Source organism: Thermobia domestica, chromosome 5 (genome assembly GCF_964235325.1).
Source record: "Thermobia domestica chromosome 5, izTheDome1.hap1.1, whole genome shotgun sequence".
Classification (NCBI taxonomy): Eukaryota; Metazoa; Arthropoda; class Insecta; order Zygentoma; family Lepismatidae; genus Thermobia; species Thermobia domestica.
Window position 1 is genome coordinate 286,543,920 of NC_137458.1, and position 18,608 is coordinate 286,562,527.

The window sequence follows — 18,608 nt, forward strand, 5'->3', positions numbered from 1 at the left end:
GTTATTCCAGGAAGTGAATAATCTTTAGAAATGTTTTGGAAACTCTTCAATCGGTTGCTCTGAAAGTAATGATTTTTTTCATTATATCATAAGTAAGAACGTGAGGTAGATTAATCTATTTTCCCAAGAATGACGTACGTATAAGAGTGGACACAAATGAAATATTTAAATTACATTATTTTATTCTCTAGATATATTTGTAATTAGTTTTACTAGAATGTTTACTTGATTTCTTGTTGAAAATAAATGAATTATTTTTGACTTGGTCATATACATTTGTTGACTCCAACGATAGTAGGATCAATAATATATAAATTATCAAATACCATTCTCTAGGCGTCGTTAATGCTTTTGGCTAAATTCCTGATTTGTTTCTTAATTTTGTTACTCTTCTCTTATAGTGACGATGGCATTATCTATTGAAATAGAAATATATTACTTGAATGTCCAAAGCAACATCAAATTTTAAAAATCATTCACAAACTTTCTGTAACGTGAAGGGTGTGAGGTAAATAAATGTGATCATTTAATAACTTTAACAAGCTCTTGAAGAACTGTGTATTAGTGTATTCTTTTATATTTGAAATTGTATAAATCCGAAATTGGAATAACACCGGCTACTTAGTCTATGGAATTTGTACAACCAGTACGTATTCTCTACTTAAAAGAATATGTTTAATTTGATTGAAGTCTTGATATTTGAACACATGTTCAACTAGATACATTTCAATACAAAAAGTAAACCATGTCTCTGTACTAAGAGTTTGGAAATGACCCTGTCTTAGGAAAGAATATTCAACAAATTACAATGCTTCTTATGCATTATTCTTTGATTATTCCGTTTGGGTGAAAAGTACACCAATATCTTGAATCATTAAACTAATTGAACGCCACATGCAGGTGATATTTCAATTCACGTATATAAAAGAGTGTATTTTAAAGAAAGAAAAAAATAGAAATTTAAGATGCAATAACAATTGAGTTCTCGTTCGAAAAACTGGAAAACAAATCTATAATGTGGTTCATCACAACTACTGAGAATAATGTATTGAAAAGACATTCCTACGTAATAAAATGTTTAGATATACCGCTAATGGGTATCAACATGAAGAATGAATTCAACATAACATAAAAAAAATCTTTAGTGTTATTTAGCTGATGCCTGCTATTTATTTAAAATGTTCTACTAGTTTACTAGTTCCATAATACTTCCCAGGATATATTGATATCTTGATATATTGATAACCAAGACTTTTATTTTTTTCATTTCTTCGATCCGACATGACTGTTACCTAGTGTCTGACGTATTTTTCTTATTAGTTCAAATGTATGATATTTTGTATTATTTTGCGTACTTACGAATATTTTCAGTGTTGCTTAGTTGCTTGGTGTTGGAGTATATTTAAAAAAAAAACACTTTCGTTTTACGATTTGGGAGCATTTTAGTGATGTCATATATTTTATTTTATTTATTTATTTTCATTTTTTCATTTATATTATTTTTCTTTGTTTCTTCAAGTTTAAAACACCTCCATAGCACTAAGAGTGCATGCGTCATGGATCCAAAGTGTAAGGTGGAAACTGAATGAAAGTCATACATTATTTCTTTTTATAATATTCCCATGTGTCCAAAGAGCACTCGGGTTAGCTACTAAATCGGAGATGGAGGTCTTCTCACTTGTGGATTAACTAATATGCATTAAAGTCGTGGCTTTATGTAACTAATCGTCATTATCAACCTAGCGCTTGTGAAGTCATATCAAAGTCTTCTTTTGCAAACATGAATGAATAAATAAATCAATAAAAATAAAGATATAAATTAAAATAAGTAAAAGGTATCAAATTACTTTCAACTGATACGATCGTATTGTTCTACACAATTAGGTACCTTTCAAAAACTTTGTCAAAGATATATGTCAAGTAGCTGTTTCCTTTCATACTCAAGTTTCAGCACTGAGCATCATATTTCATTTTCGTACGTTGTGTGGTACGTAAGTAATGGCATTTCATCTGTAATAATATTTTGGTACACTGTGATGGCTGTCCAGAAATTTAACGCATTGCAATCGTTACGTTACCTTTCGAAATCAGATGTTGATGGTGCATACAAATGAAGAAATATAATGAATTATACCTAGGTACTATAATTTTATGTAGAAGGTGTTTCGCCGTTTTCCGATAGGTGGCTACAACGGTAAGTAGCGGTCGAAATAAACAGATTGCAGACGTCAAGCAGTTAGCTTGGACCTCTGTCAACATAACCCAATTCAAGCATTAGTCGATTTCTGTGTGCATTATAAGGTTGTCCTCGATTGAAAATGTCAGATTACGATTCAAATTCTCGCCATTTGCGGGAGGTCCTACTATGTTGTTTTAATATGAAGAAAACTGCTGCTAAGTCTCATCGAATGCTCTCAAGTACTTATGGTGAGGACGCTATTAGTGAGTGAACGTGTCGTGAGTGGTTCCAACGCTTCACGAACGGTGACTTTAACTTCGAAGACCGGCATAGTTGTGGAACACAATGTTTTCGAAGATGCAGAATTGGAGACATTTCTGAGTAAAGATTCAGGAAACTCAAGAGAAATTGGCACGATCGTTTGGAGTGACACAACAACCCATTTCAAAAGGGCTCAAAGCCATGGGTATGATTCAGGAAAAATGGATTTGGGTCCCGTATGAGTTGAAACCAAGAGACGTTGAAAGGCGTTTGTGTGTTTGTAAACAGTTGTTTCAGAGGCAAAAACAGAAGGGATTTCTGCGTCGTATTGTGGCCGGGGACGAAAAGTGGGTTTATTGCGATAACCCTAAACGCAAAAAAACATGGAAATATCCCGGCCATGCTTCCACGTCGACGGCCAAACCGAATATTCACGGTTCCAAGATCATGCTCTGCATCTTTTGGGACCAGCTCGGCGTCGTGTAGTATGAGCTGTTAAAACCAAGTGAAACAATCACAGGTGATCGTTATCGAACGCAATTAATGTGTTTGAACCGAGCATTAAAGGACAAATGGCCGCAATACAGCGAGAGGCACGACAAAGTCATTGTGCAGCACAACAACGCTCCACCCCACGTTGCAAAAGTGGTGAAAACGTACTTGGAAACATTAAGATGGGAAATCCTGCCCCATCCGCCGTACTCTCCAGACATCGCTCCCTCTTATTATCACCTGTTTCGATCAATGGCGCATGACCTGGCTGACCAACCCTTCTGATCTTATGAATAAGTCAAAAAGTGGATCGATTCGTAGGTCGCCTCCAAAGATGAAACATTCTTTCGACGCGGCATTCGTACGCTGGGAGAAGTATTGGGAAAAAACGGATTTACATTCCATAACTGTTCGTATCATAATTATAAAATGCTTCGTTTGATGGTTTAGAACGCAATACCTCGTACAGGTTCTTCACGTCACGAAGAACATATCCGGCTCGCTACACCTAACTTTGAAAAGACGATAAATATAAAAGTCGGGCAAGAACGGGCAGTAGATCACAACTGTATTTCGAAATACATATATCAAACTACAACATGACGAAAGATCTCAATACAGACATGAACGTACATTTTTAAATTTCAATTTCAATTTCCAGTAGCAGTTCTTCAATACGTGAATACTTCGACTCTCTAGAAATGCTTCTACAGAACAGCAACGTAAACCAATCAATCAAAACTTTAGTCAAACAGCAAGTACTCATACATACCTTTACTCATAGCTTATTTTGCGATCGTTCGTTGCCTTTTCACAAGCGCAATTAACCCGCAAACCTTACGTTCATACTATCCCAATTCAGCGCGCTATAAAACAGATAAAGAACTATCAATTTTGAAGTGCTGCTGCCGCCACTATATGCTGTTATCCGTGTTTACTGATACGCAGCAAGAAACCTTATTTATTACTTAACACAACTGTGCTGTTCGAATGTAGATTAGACGTAGTTGCCAAAACTACATTTTTTCCAGTCAGATTCTGATTCTGGCCTACTGTGCAGTGGTGCCATAAACCGGACTGACAATATTCACCACTGTGACTGCAAAGTGACATACGGTCGGATGGGCCATACTTCAAACTACATGACGTACTTTGGTGACAGACTTTAAAACAAGATTATATCTATCATATTTTCTGGACGTCATAATTAGATAAAATGTTCTCTGCAGGTTTTGACATACATCTACCTAAGCATAACATATTAACGCAAGTAACTATTCGAAAGTAGTTGTAGAACGTGAACACATTTGGATTCAAACATTGTGACTCAGTTATTTTAAAAAAATAAAAGGAATAACAAATAATAATATTAGCACTATAAATAAGATTATAAGTTTCGGTGTTCGGTACAGAGATAACTTCTGGTGTGACAAAATAGGTTAATAAAAATTTTGGTGAAAATAGAGATGGGGATGTGGGTTCCACTCAGCCTGTACCACATAAATTATCTTATATATTAAAATAACATGGATGTAATAATAAAATACTAACGAAAGTAAACATTGTGTAGAAACGAAAGTGTATATAATCCATAACGTTTTGAGAAGATTTTATTATGTAACACATTTTACAAATTATGTAACTTCTGACAAGTAGTTTTTGAAAGAGTAAACTGAAAGAAACCTAATTTGTATTGTGTTGCAAAGGTGTATTTCTTATTGCTAATATGATGTAAGTGATTATTTATTTATGTAGTGTATTTGAAAATATAAGCTATGACGCAGCAGGTTGTATCTATTATTGCTTAATTTTCAATAACAAACACATATATAAGTATCCAGTATATAAGTAACAACCACATATATAAGCTTTAAAAGTAATCCACATAAGGTAACAGAGACATATTGCACTTGTAATTAATAAACCTGTATAATACAATTTCATATTAAAACTTCCTTCCATATTTAAATTTTAAGTGTATACTTTTGTAATGGATTCTAATAAAATTTGGTATACTTTGATATAGTAGTATAGCCTTGATAATAGCAAATGAAGCAGGTTATCTGTACTTATTCTATGCCCTGCATTTTTAGTTTGTATGTCCTGATTGCAATAACTAAAAGTTACAATTACTGATATTTGAAAACAAATAACTGTGCCCTATTTATGTAAGCTCAAGAACAAAAAGACAACATTTTGCAAACTTTTAGCGGCTATCAAAGAATTGTTCACGGAAGAAAATTATGATGTGGAAGAAAATGTTTTGTGACGTTAATTAGGACATAACAACGTGGTCCACAAGCAAACAGTTGTTTCATAGACATATAAACGAATGTTAATTATAGTATTTTACTTGTGAAAACAGAAACCGTAAAGTCATGTTTTAGTGTAAGAGACCGTAAAGAGAAAAAACCTATCAAAACATCACGTTTAGGCTTCAAGTACTAAATACAGACATTATGTTCCTTTACCTTGGCAATAATATGGCGGTTGTCGATATTTTGTATTGAACTTTTCTCTAGCAGGAAGCCGTGTTTAATCACAACGCCCAAAATGGGCCAATAAATTCTTACGTGAAACTAGATTTATGATCTGCGTTCAGTATTAAAGAAGTTCACTACTATAAGTGCTGTTATATTTAAAACATGGCAGTAAGAAAGAGCAACATTTCCAAATGAAAGAGGCTTTTCTTAGCGAAAGGAAAGAAATATACCTGGTTAACAGTGCATTTGAAATTTTAAGAAAACAAACATGAGTCTTAGACATCAAATAGGAATCATGTTATTGATTGGCATATTAGAGGTATGTACATAATAGTTACAGTTTTTCTGTCTTTGTTCTTGGCAAATTGTATTTGGATGGGGTAATATATATGTGTTGTGTTTATTAAACTAACAACCCAGATACATCAGGGAGAGGGATATACAATATTAATAGTTATAAAGATTTTTCCCACACAAATTACAAAGAGTCAAGTCTCTCTAATAAAAAAATGTACCTGCTACATGAGGATCATTCAAAATTAAATGACCTCGTGTTTTAATACCATTTTTGTTTAAAGCAAAATTTCAAGAATTACTGTGAGGATATATGTATTTTTTAACAACAAGCGTTTCAACAAAAAATAAGATTCCTCAATTATTACTATTCTTATATATCCTTAACAGATTATATTATTACAATTCCGTTGTAATTCCATGGATCATTGGAACGGGTTACGAACAAAAGGTCGTAAAGAAAGACAAAAGACAAAGATCACGTGAAAATATATCAAGTTTGATAAAACGAGAAAAAATTGTTTAGCAATTACTTATTCATATAGTAGAAGAGTCCTGTATTTAAGTTTCCTGTTCTATCACGTAAGGCATGTGGTCAAACTAATCCGTCTAATACTGACAAAAAGTTACAAACATCAAAACCAATACTCTTGTTACTATCTTCATTTAAATATTTTCAGTCGTGAGTTCTTCCATATACAATAAAAAGTTATATTGAATCCTCACACCAATGATTATGACGAAACACTGTATGAAGAGTAATTCATCGGGTTTAGGACCAACTGAGCAATTTTTCCCCTAGTGTAGAAAACAAATATACCAGAATGACTAATAGTCTACACTAAAATGACAAATTCGTATAGCAGCGAGCATTTGATGTGGGAGAACCAGGTTCGATTCCCGGCTGAAGCTCATAAGGTGCGGATTCCACGTTAATCAGCATGTCCCGTCTCATATTGTCTCGCTGCTGAAATTGATGTTAAAGCCAAAATCAACTGAACTCAACTAGCATAGGTGCGAAAGAATAGTTTTTACGTAATTCTAATTTCTGAAAGCATTTCTTCCCTTATGATTGATTTCGAAGAAAAAAATGGCAATTTCTCATATTTGTATCACTGAGTCGTTGAATACGTGATTCGAACAAATCTCATAGTCGAGAACATTGAAGCTAAATCCTGAAGGAGCCAGAATAAGTAGAGCGGAATTCATACCCCACATTCATCACATGGGATCGCCTCGAGATCGTCGATGCACTCTTGCACATACTTCCTAAGCAATTGTCTTAGCTTACCAACCACTTGTTGCTTTAATTAGTCAATAATTTGATTTCGCTAACAGGGAAAAATTTACGTGACACGTTTCATTTTAACCCTAAGAAATAAACGTGGTTATCCATCTGCACATATTTTACATGTATTTAAGAAACAGTTTAACTTAAATTTCTCCGATACTATGTCTCTTGGTTATATTCCAAAATTTAACTTGATATACCTCTTGAACTATCCTTCACTTTGACTCTGGAGCCAAACCCACAATAAAGATTGTGTTCAGTCTCTACCGATAGAAAGAAACATAGTGAGACTGAAATTTCGTTTGTGAGAAACCATTTTCGCCAACATCAACGCAGGTAAAAGGTTAACGAAATTGTGATCCAAATTACTAAAACTGGAGTATGTTAATAATAATAGTTTATTTTGTAAACATACAAATACAAATTAAGTTTCGCTTGAGGAAGTATCTTCAACTTTATATTGGGAATTTATTAACTCATTTTAAAACCTAAAATTTATATGATTGAAAAAAAAATACTTAAGAGATATTATATTCTACCAGATACCAACTTAAGATTTTCATAAATAAAAATTTAAAAAAACGAGTAAGATATTCCTAAAATTTTCTATAGAAAATACTTTTTTGATTTCATTTTCACCAAGTACACATTTCATAGTAGATTCATGAAGTAGTGTAGTATCTTGGAATGATTCAATCACAAATATAAGTTACTTTCTCACTAAAGATCCGAATCGAATTGAATCTACCGGTCAAAAACTTAACTTTATCGGTACAACTGATATTTATGTGGCAATTAACTGTTATAAATAATGATATACTGTAATACCCTAATAAAACCAAGACAACTTTCATCACAAAAATCAAAGATTTTGCTTTTCTGAATTATGGCTTGGTTCTATTCCATCACTTTATTGCGTTTTTCGATGAACAGAGATGAAACATTTATTATCATTGTACTGTGTAATAACAATGGTGGGCAAGTTTCCTTTACAAGGTCCTCAACGAAATAAGTCAACGTTTCGAAAGAAAGACGTCAACGTTTTGAAAGCTGTCAATAATTCGGGTAATCTGCTAACATGCTGATATGCATAATCATAAACATCGACATTACGAAGTATTTAATATATTAAAGGGCTCGGGGCAAAGATGGTGCTATGCCACATTTGAATGTTTTGGAGGTAAATAGTAATTAGGTATTAGAAAGGCCATAAGTAATAGTTTCATTTTCGTTTTGAAAACGAAGGTCCCTCTTTTGTTCTACGAGTGAAGTTTTAATGAATTAATTAATGTAAGTAATTTACTAAACAAAGATAGGTCGTAAGGTTAGGGTCAAAAGAAGCTAGTGTGAATGTGAGCTGTGAGCAACGTGAGCAGTCCCGTGTACGATACCTGGTTGGGACACTCGGCCAAAACGGTGTATAGCTTTCTAAAGCCAACTACGGGAGGGAGTCCAAAACTAAGTTTCTCCAGGCTACGGTGTACAGAGATGGGAATGTAAGAACAAAGAGAGCATGTGACATTAAACATCAGACGTACCTTTACTTTTCCATATAAGTACCACGTACATTGAGACATATTTCATACCAGTCTATAAGCTCCAAAAACCCTTCGAGGATAATTGGAGGGCTCTGCATACCGAAGAAGCGTCGAACAACTGTGACTTCAGCATTGCTTCCAAAGCGAATTCTTCCGAGAGTCTTCTTCAAAGCAGGAAACAGACGGGTCACTGGGTGCGAGATTAGGACTGTGTGGCGGATGGGCGCTCCCACTCAAGAGTTGCAATGTGGTTTTGCTTGGCTGTCGCTGAGTGTGGTCTTCCGTTGTCGTCCATAACAACCAGGCTCAAACTGAGAGACATGTCTCCGCTTTGTGCAAGCTTTGCAACGTGACCATCTGCACGGTACCAAGAGAAGGATACGCACTTAGGTCTGGGTATTTTGCGAGTGCAATAGCTGTTTTGTTTACCCCACTGTTGTTCTTTTTCTTGAGAAAAATGAGAGGGGTATCTTAATTTCGACTTTCCATCGTTTTATGGGAGCTTTTATTAGGTTTGCCTCGTTCACATCAGGAAAATGTAGAGTGGTTCCCAACGTAATAGATCCCAGCTCATTTCTTTCCTTCCCGACTCCTTTTTTTGTTGTGTTTTCCTTGGGTTGTGTGCTTGTTAAGGGATATTATCCGTTATACTTGACTGTCCTAAAGCCTTAGAAGACAATAATACCCAGAAATGTATATATAAATATATAAAATTGTAACATCGCATCATCCTATTTCCTTAAGTTTACTTATTTATTAAAAAAGCATAGACTTGTAGTAATATAATTATATGACATAATATTTTGATTTGGAGAAGAATGTTAATAATAGTTTCAAAATATTCAGCAATTGCCAGTTTGCTTGTTTTTCTTTACATATTTTGATATATCCATAATGAAAATTAAAATCACTTTTATAAATTAAGTGAAAAAGAAAATAGTTTAGGTTCTAGGTAGGTAGATTCTATTGTCCAAACTAAACAATATTTTTTTCTGAACATTATTGTTTTTTTTTTATATATTCCTAACAGAAATTGCATCTTAAATAATATATAGTAATATTTTCAAGGTCTACTTAAAGCAGTATTCCGCAATCATTTATAAATCAATGAAGGAGAATCATGGTTAAGTTTTAAATATGATAGTTAATGACTTGTACAAAGTATTCTATTTGCTAAGGTTCAACGATAGAAAGAGGGTTAAAACCAAATTTTAAAAATCTTGTAGATCTTTTATAGTTTTAAATTTATCCAATTTTGTTCTTCCAGTTGCAAATAAAGACTGTCACTCTTTCAGTATTCAGTCAACCATTTTCAATTGAAATTGAGATACATTCATATGTCCAAACGATTTAACACACTGGTGAAAACGTTATCTGATTCCGCAGTGAGTAAATCATATTTCTAATCAGTTGAGCAGCAATATTTATTCAAAAACAGGTCGATTTGTAAATCATAATATGTTGTTTTAAAGGTTTGTGTTTCTTTGGAGCAGCGACCCGTATATTGTAATTACGGTGTACTTTAATCCAGATTTAAGGACCGTGTTGGAACAAGGTTGGCCTTCTAGGTGATCCAGTAACAGCAGCAAATTAAAACATGCTTAACACAGCTTCATTCAACCAGACAAATTTTAATTGACTAATTTCCAATCATGTTACACATTTTCCTTAGCAAGGCTATTCGCAGTATTTATTTTATTTATTTATTTAACAGTTACCAGGTACAGTTCAGAGCCTATTTTATAGTGGATATTTAACAACAACAACAACAATGGAAAGGCTTTGGAAGGTATCGGCCATGGCCTGTTTAGTAGTATGAATCGGCCAGGGAATCCGGGCGTTTGCCTGGTGGAAAACCCCAGTCAGGATGGTCTGCAGTGGGAATTGAACCCACGACCTCCGAAATGCGAATCCAACGCTCTACCACTTGAGCTACTTCGCTCGGAAATAGTTTAAAATAACAAATAGAATAAAACTATATAGCAATTTCCGCCTACGCAAAACGATATCTATTTGGAACAGACCATTATACTATACTGAAAAATATGCTTGGCATTTTACTATTCCTTTTCCAGAACATACAGTAGACGCTGACGGAGTCCACACCATACTCTCACATTTTCCTTACTACCAATTTAGGAGAACCTGCATCCATCCTTTGAAGTTTCTGAAAAATAACAGAACATGAAATAAAAGACCTCCTCCAGGTGATCCAATTTGTGCTGAGAGATTCTTAATGGCAACACACCCAAATGTTATGCAAATAATTTTACAAATATCATGCCAACAAAATACCAATTTGGACAAGTTACCTACAGCGACAAATAAATGAATTTACTTCTTACAACAAAGAAGATTAATAGAACGAGTGCATCTCATGACCTTTGGACCCTACTGTATAAAGAACACGTGGATCCATTATATGAGTAAAGTAACACAATTAAGTTTAAGAAATGTTGGTTTGATTTCTCTTTATTTTCTAGTAGCTAGACAAAATTTCCAAAATCTTTATTCCTCATAATATGTTCTTGATAGTAGTTTGTTATTTATATAATATATCATCGATCGATGGACTACATCTTCCCTTTATCAAAAGGCAGAGTAACATTTTCGACAACAACAATAATAAAATATAATAATAAATATAAATGCAAATGAAATAGACATGAATTTTGCTATCTATTAAATGAAAAGTCCAACATACTTTATTGTAACAACTTTCTTCCAATTAGGTGATTCCAAAGAACAAGATTTCCTGTGGTGAATTGCTATCACGAGCTCGTGTGGACAACTTGTACCAGAACGTCAAGAAATTGTTCGTGAAAGTTCTCCGATTTTTTCCTGCAACCACACGGAACGAAAGAGAGGAAGGATTGTTTCAGCTTGCATCCAGTTATGATGTTATAAAAAGGTATATGAACGAAATAAGTGAAAGTGATGCTGCAGCTGCAACAAAACATATACAAGAGTACGAAGAAAAGGTTAAGAAAGCAATTGACGACATAGACAGACTTCCTAAAGAATGTTACGCAATGGAAAGTATTAAAGAAAGAACAGCTGATGTAGTAAAGAACGCATTAAATGATCTAGAGTACATAATTAAAAAGCCAGTACCAGTAGCGATATAATTTTATATTGTACCAGTAATTAATTCTAACTTTCTATTAATTGAGATATTGTTACCAACTACAATTAATAAAAATGTTGGAAAGTAAACCTTTATTTTATTTTAAGCACAATTAAATGAACTTGTGTGTCGTTGTTTGATTTTGAATAAATAAGACTTTATACTTACCACATTGGTGTAACAATTTAATACTAAAAGGTATGATAGGTATGACATTTTGTTTTTCTTCTATGTGCAATTGTCATAGTCTTAGTTTAAGTTTAGATCTTTATGTGTCTAAGACTATCGAACGATTGCTACTCAAGTGGGTGAGCGACATTGCTATTCCAATGGAATTGATAATGTCCTAGTAACCCTGTAGTACAGGTATCTTTCATTTATTTCTTCATTGCAATAAGAAATTGTATTTGCATTTTGAGATTAGCATCTCATTCAGTAGCAAGTCAATATGAGACGCGAATGAACTAAATTAACGTACAGTTTTAAAAATACTAGCTGAAATCTTGAATCGAACACAGTTTTCTCGCGCCAAAACCAAATACACTGGCCAAATAGCCAAAGTTGCACGACAAAATTACAGATATAGCAAACAAGTTGTGACTTTGCATACTGTTACACGACTTGACAAAGAATGGTAACCTGCAAGAAAAATGCATGTGATTTACAGATTTACTAGGAATTCACGAAGCACATGTAAAATGAAATTTAATCCTTAGTTTAAAATCATAAACTTATTTCCTTCAAGATAAAAAGAGACTAACGACTAATGAAAATGAAAGATTAGGAAAGATTGGTGGAATAAAATGGGAACATACGAAAAAACCGAAAACAGATCATGTTGTGCACTCTAGTAAAAATTGAATGCTTGGTGAAACAACCATTACAGAGCCCACGGCTTGTGGCACTCATGCCTATGACTTGATCTATTACTAGCATATAGGCTTCCCATGTCATTGATGCTGGATTTGTGGATCAAAGCTAACTATTTTCTACATTCAAATAGCCTCCCAATTATCAACACAGATTGGATAGATGTCGCAATGCCAACACGTCGCACTGTTTGACTTTACTGATCTCACGAGAAGAGGTATTTTTCCAGACAATTGGCTGTTTCATGTTATTGCTATATATGCTATGTTTGCAAACTGTAATTTCAAAAAGAAAAGTTTTTTTCAAGGACAATAATAATGGACTTCAACAATACCTTTAAAAACCAGAAACAATTCACTACTATTATGAAGTATTTGCCATGTTAACAAATTAATTCGTCATAAAATCACCATCCACTTTATTTTATATTGGACATTACATTATTTCTTTTAGCACAAACTTCAATCTGATTTCTGAAAAGTTCAACGCTTAATTATTAATATCTTCGGCTTTTTAAGTAATTTTATTATATTTCGTTAATATTGTTTATCTTAATTAAAATATAATCCTAACAAAGTAACCCACAATAACAAATTAAAGTACTGTAATTTCGTTAATGTTTTCCACGACTTTCCTTTTAATTAAGGTAAAGAAATTCCAAACCTAGAATTAACGAACTTTTACTATTACCTATACCATCGTTTTCTAGTGTGTTTTCGAAGTCGGTTATTTTTGCTTTAAATTTCTATATTATGTCCACTTTTTAGTTACTCTAGTTGTATATTTAGATACTGAAACTCAAGATAGGTCATTTCAAAAAAAGGTCTAATTACGAATTATCTGTGGACCAATATAAGAGGCGAAAATCAAGAGTTCTTTCGGTTTCGTTCTCATTTCCAAGAAAAAGGAAATGCAGGACACTAATCTGTGTCTACTTCTCAACAAACTCCCTTCTGTAGTGAAAAACGTTGTCATCGCTCCATTCATTTTGTCTAGCATGCGGCATAGTCATTTTGGAGCTATGTTTCAAAAGCTGGAAAATAGTACTTCCCAGGAATGATCAACTAAAGAAATGGCGTCAACGAAGAGACTCCTTGAGGTTTGGCAACAACCATAAGCCACTCGCAACAAAATCTGGTGAGTAAAGTGAATATACTAGAAGTTAAATACTATTATCAGGCAGGAATGAACTGACAACCTTAGCGCGGTGTGGCGTTGAATTGTCGGAGTGTAGGATGGAATTGCCATTTTTTATCGTTTCTCAGTAAATTTTGGAATATTCAAAAGTGTACGAAACTGCTCGCGTCCTAATTGTACGAAATTTTAGAAAATTGTTGAAAATTATCACTCCCTGGGAATCCAAGAAGACAGTGTACACCACCGCTACCCGATGCTGCTCGATAATTTTTTTTAAATTGAGGAATCTAAATATTTTCACTTCTTAGACTGCCTCTATGTTTCGGATTTAAATAATGAAATATGTACTTTATAAGTATCACAACATTTTCCAGGAACAAATTCCCCCTCTTCTGAATCACATCATACTTACGACACTCACTCGAATTACTTCCTCTTTACATTTAAGCATTAAGCATTCGTAGAATTCAGCGAGAAAAGACTTTCCTTAAACCCAGTTAGTTTGCTTTACTTAGTTTTACTATTCTCACTGTTAGCTCTAGTGTATCGCAAATCTCCTGCATGATGACACTTCTATCTTCCACGATACAATGTTCAACACGGTCAATTGATAACTTCAGTTGATGCTGTTTTGCAACGTCCAGACCTATGCTCAAGTTTCACGCTCATTTTTCCTGGTTTGAACTCATGCATCCACCTTTTAACAGTGTTTTCTGCTATTGAACTATCATACAAAACATCCAATTGGCGTTGAATATCGGAAGCATGGCATCAAGCTGAGGTGAGGAAATCATAATTGCCCGTTCACCTTCAATCGAAAATTCCATTTCTCCGGACAGTATCATAAAGTCATTTTGATCTTTCAGGCACTGCATCTTAACTACTGCCACCTAGGAAACAAAACCAGCATTGTTTAGTGATGAAAGATGAATATCTCGAACGCCGTAGTTGTTTTCTCTATACGAAAATAAATGTGGACTTTAGAACAATACGGGTCGTATTTTTGACGTATATCTCGTATATATATATATATATATATATAGTGTTTCAATACAACACCGACAACGTTTCTTTACATCAAGATAAGACAAAAAGTATAGAATAACCTGGGTTCACTGATGCTTCCTTTCGTAGTTATAGGCTGCCGAAATTGAACTTTAAACGTCAATAGCTCCAAAGCTATGGGACCTACCGTAGTTGGTTCAAGACTTTACCTAAGAACTAGTAGGTGCCATATCCAAGTATCCACGTTACAGAATCCTAAGATATTCTGAAAACAATTTTTATCGAGGGAGTTTCGCAACGGGCATATAATTTGAAGTACTAATCAACTACCTTCATTAAAATTGTTCCGGAAGTAGCGCAGGATTCTGAAATATGTATTTTTGAATAGCGCATATATAAATTCCTAAGTGAAGTCTTGACCCGACTACGGTAGGTCACATAGTTTTGGAACCATGGACCTTTAAAGTTAATTTTGTTTATGTTTTCGGCAACCTATAACTTCGAAAGAAAGCATTTGTGCACCCAGGTTGGTGTATGCTTTTTTGTTATCTTGGTGTCAGAAATCACCAGGATGGTGTATACGTTTTTTGTTTTCTTGGTGTCAGAAATCACCAAGGTTATCGTGGTGTCAGAAATATATATGCAATGGTCCTTAGACTCTGAGAGACGGATAATTAAGGCAAATTAATCACGAATGAAGAAGAGGTGGAGTGAGAATTTGAGAGAAAATGAGTAAACTTAAAAAACATACGGACGAGAATTTTTCCTTTCCAAATTTATGTGATAGGGGATCGCAGCAAGTAGCCTACGCATCGGAGGTTAGTGCTACACCTCTGAGCCACCCTACCCCCACGAAAAATATATAATGAGTCGAATTAGAAAGATTCACCTTTTTTGTTTAAAGGGAAATTCAAACATTGTTTTTGCTTGTTTTCTGGAAACACAAGCATTATAGTTAAAGAAATACGCCTATTCAGTATTTTTAACGTTAATGTGATGGATTAGTTTTTTTTTTTATTAGGCAACACTTACAGGAATCAAGGTATGCCATTGTCTATCAACACTTCACCCTGTGCCGCTTGTAACTTTTTCTTGTTTAGCAACAAATATATAGATAAAGGAATTGGATTATTCTCTTTTGCATTCTTCTGCATTCAACCATTGAAACCATTGTCTTCTACTAATCATTTCAGTTTGCAAAATACTGATGTAATACTACAATTTGCCATAACTTCTTGTAAACAAAATATACATAACAATGATAATCAGTTATAAAGAGTAACACTTTCGGTGATCTCTATGTTCTGAATCAACATGAAGATTACTCATCGAATTCACATCGCTTTATTATTTTGTATATTGGGAGTAAGTTATAAATCCATTCTTTATTTCAGTAGAAATCAATTCGAAATACAATTCAATGGCCCCGCAGAACAACGTTGCAAGTGACAAATATCCAACTTTAGAGAAATCAAAAGAAAAAAAGACATGTTGATTATGTATAGCCTTTAAATTCACTTTTTCAGTGTCAACCTATGCCTTTCTATCAAAAAGTCGTAACCCACGTGGTGGAGAATGTTATTTGCTATGTCGCTTTGTTAAAATTGTTGTTTAATGTAGCAGAAATTGTTGCTTGCAACATTGTATGGCGGTGCTATTGAATTAGTGGTAGTTTGTCTCATATTTAACTCTATTCAGCATATCATCGTTAATTTAAATCTGAGCAGGTAGATGTACCTTGAACAAAGCATGCAATCATCATATATAATTGATATGAAAGTGGTAATTGAGTTTTCGGCAAAGATTAAGTTTAGAAAAGAAGTTATATTTAGAGTATAATAAACGATTTACAAAATTTTCGTATAAAAACATTAATTTTCTTTAGTTTGTAAATGAAAATAATAAATGTCGTCATTAGAAAATCAGGTAGCTGATTTCACACACGCTCAAGGAGACCACTCTCTTAAGAACACATGCAGTAATTATATCGGGTTCAGGGAAACTCCGAAGACGCACTAGTGGTTTCCACAAGAAGAGGGGCTGGTATCCTAGGATTGAGTTGAATGCCAGAGTGCCATATTTTAAAACATAATATGCACCTATATCCTTACAAACTGTAACTGGTATAACAACTGTAAAAACCTATAGGCAACGACTCAGATTTCCTACGCGCTTTCAGGAGCTGGTTCATGAGGGCAGATTTTATGGACAATTTTATCATAAGTAATGGAGTGTACATCCATCTCAATGGGCAAATAAAAAAAAATGGAAGTTTTGGTGTACGAAGAATCCACACGCTATCCACGAATGTCCACTAAATCCTGCGAAGTATACGGTATGTTGTGGTGTTTCGCCCCGGATAATTAAAGGACCTTACTTCTAAGAAAATGGCAATGGCAATGCAGTGACCGCCATTGCTGTTCGGTACCGGGCCATGATTCAAGATGCTTTGAGTCCTGCAGTCTAAAAGATGCAAGGCGTCTAGTTCCAGGAAGTTAACACAAAAGCGCACACATTTTCAGGGATACAATCACACTTCTGCGAACCGTTTAGAACATCGTATCTTTTACCAAATGTAAACGTCCCTTTGCCACTACGATTGACAGATTTGAGCAAGATACTTTTACTTTTGGGTCCACCTCAAAGAACGAATATACGCCAATAAACCTTAAACACGGCAGTAGTTCAAGGAGAACATCTGAGCCGAAACCAATCAAACACAATTGTGACTTTGAGAAATATGACTAATGTTGTGGCAAGAGTTTATCTACATCATTGGTTACATTTACATGAAGTTATTTGTCACACGTAAATGAAAGGAATCACTCGTATGTAATCTATGTTATACTAGCATATAAATACATATTGCTAACATGCGACTGGCGTTTATTGTTTTTAAATTACTTTGCAAATTATATCCTATCCTATATTGCAACTATTGATTCAAAATGGCCAGAATTGAAGCACCAAGTTCTATAGATTTCAACTGCTTCCAGTTTTTTCTTTAAAAATAAGGGAGGAAATAGAATCTATTCCTACCATACGGAATGCATATAACCAACTACTTCTAGGTAACTGCCAAAGTGTTTGTTGTGGTAATCAGTGTAGAAATTATATATATATATATATATATATATATATATATATATATATATATATATATATATGTAGTATTACACATTATGTTTGAAAAGAGGGATAAAAGTGAAGACAGGTTGTATTCCTGAGGCACTAAATTAATTTCAAGAAGCTTTTCACTATCTGGTATAGTTTTTGTAATCTCGTGCTCAAATTTACACGCTAAAAGAATTTACTTATACCATTTTCCTTGTGGGTATGGGTTTAGTCTATTTCTAAAATACTGAGTTCATATTAAAAAGAAGTTTCTTAATACATCTCACTTATGTTACTATGATACCATTCGATAGATAAGACGAAAAGACAAAAGAATTTACACGTTCTATATAACTTTCCATCTTTAGACATAGCATAGTCTGAAAGCCTAAACATATAGATAATCAGCTGATCCTATAGTGTGCGTTATATATTAGTTCGAATGAGTTTGATGGCATATAAAAGATGGTATATACTACTTTAGGAGGCTTAGATGGGCATGTCATTTAGTTAGAATGGAAGAAAGTAGAAACGCTTTCAAAGTCTTGACTGGAAGACCAATCGGAAAACGACCATTAGGAAGACGTAGGCGCTGATGGGAGGACAATATTAAGATGAATCTCGCAGAGATTGGAATACAAAGTAGAAACTGGATGCAGTTAGCTAAAGATAGAAGTCAGTGGAGAGTTTTCGTGTACGCGGCATTGAACCTCTGGGTTAAATAGGCCATACAGTTAGTTAGAGTTATATACTACTTAGCATATCTTAAGTACTGCATTATTATAATTGTATTATATTTATTATTATTTACCAATTT

The 18,608-nt window shown here is 34.0% G+C and overlaps 2 protein-coding genes across 2 annotated transcripts in view; both read left to right on the forward strand.

The window, feature by feature from the left end:
- The first annotated feature begins 5,597 nt into the window (after positions 1 to 5,597).
- LOC145684901 (uncharacterized) lies at positions 5,598 to 11,725 on the forward strand. The gene is made up of 2 exons (XM_081757253.1): positions 5,598 to 5,734; positions 11,271 to 11,725. Exons 1-2 carry the CDS (start codon positions 5,684 to 5,686, stop codon positions 11,664 to 11,666), a joined length of 447 nt encoding a protein of 148 aa, XP_081613379.1. The 5' UTR covers positions 5,598 to 5,683; the 3' UTR covers positions 11,667 to 11,725.
- A 4,206-nt stretch (positions 11,726 to 15,931) lies between these two features.
- LOC145685575 (uncharacterized) overlaps positions 15,932 to 18,608 on the forward strand; it is a 53,072-nt gene continuing 50,395 nt past the window's right edge. Inside the window, exon 1 of the mRNA XM_081757964.1 lies at positions 15,932 to 16,042. Coding sequence (XP_081614090.1) covers positions 15,992 to 16,042 — 51 coding nt within the window. The 5' untranslated portion in view covers positions 15,932 to 15,991. The remainder of the gene's footprint in view (positions 16,043 to 18,608) is intronic.

Coding starts and splice junctions, on each gene's coding strand:
- LOC145684901 (XM_081757253.1), top strand. CDS start 5,684: ATGAGTCTTAGACATCAAATAGGAATCATGTTATTGATTGGCATATTA. Junction 5,735..11,270: donor TATTGATTGGCATATTAGAG/GTATGTACATAA, acceptor TCTTCCAATTAG/GTGATTCCAAAGAACAAGAT.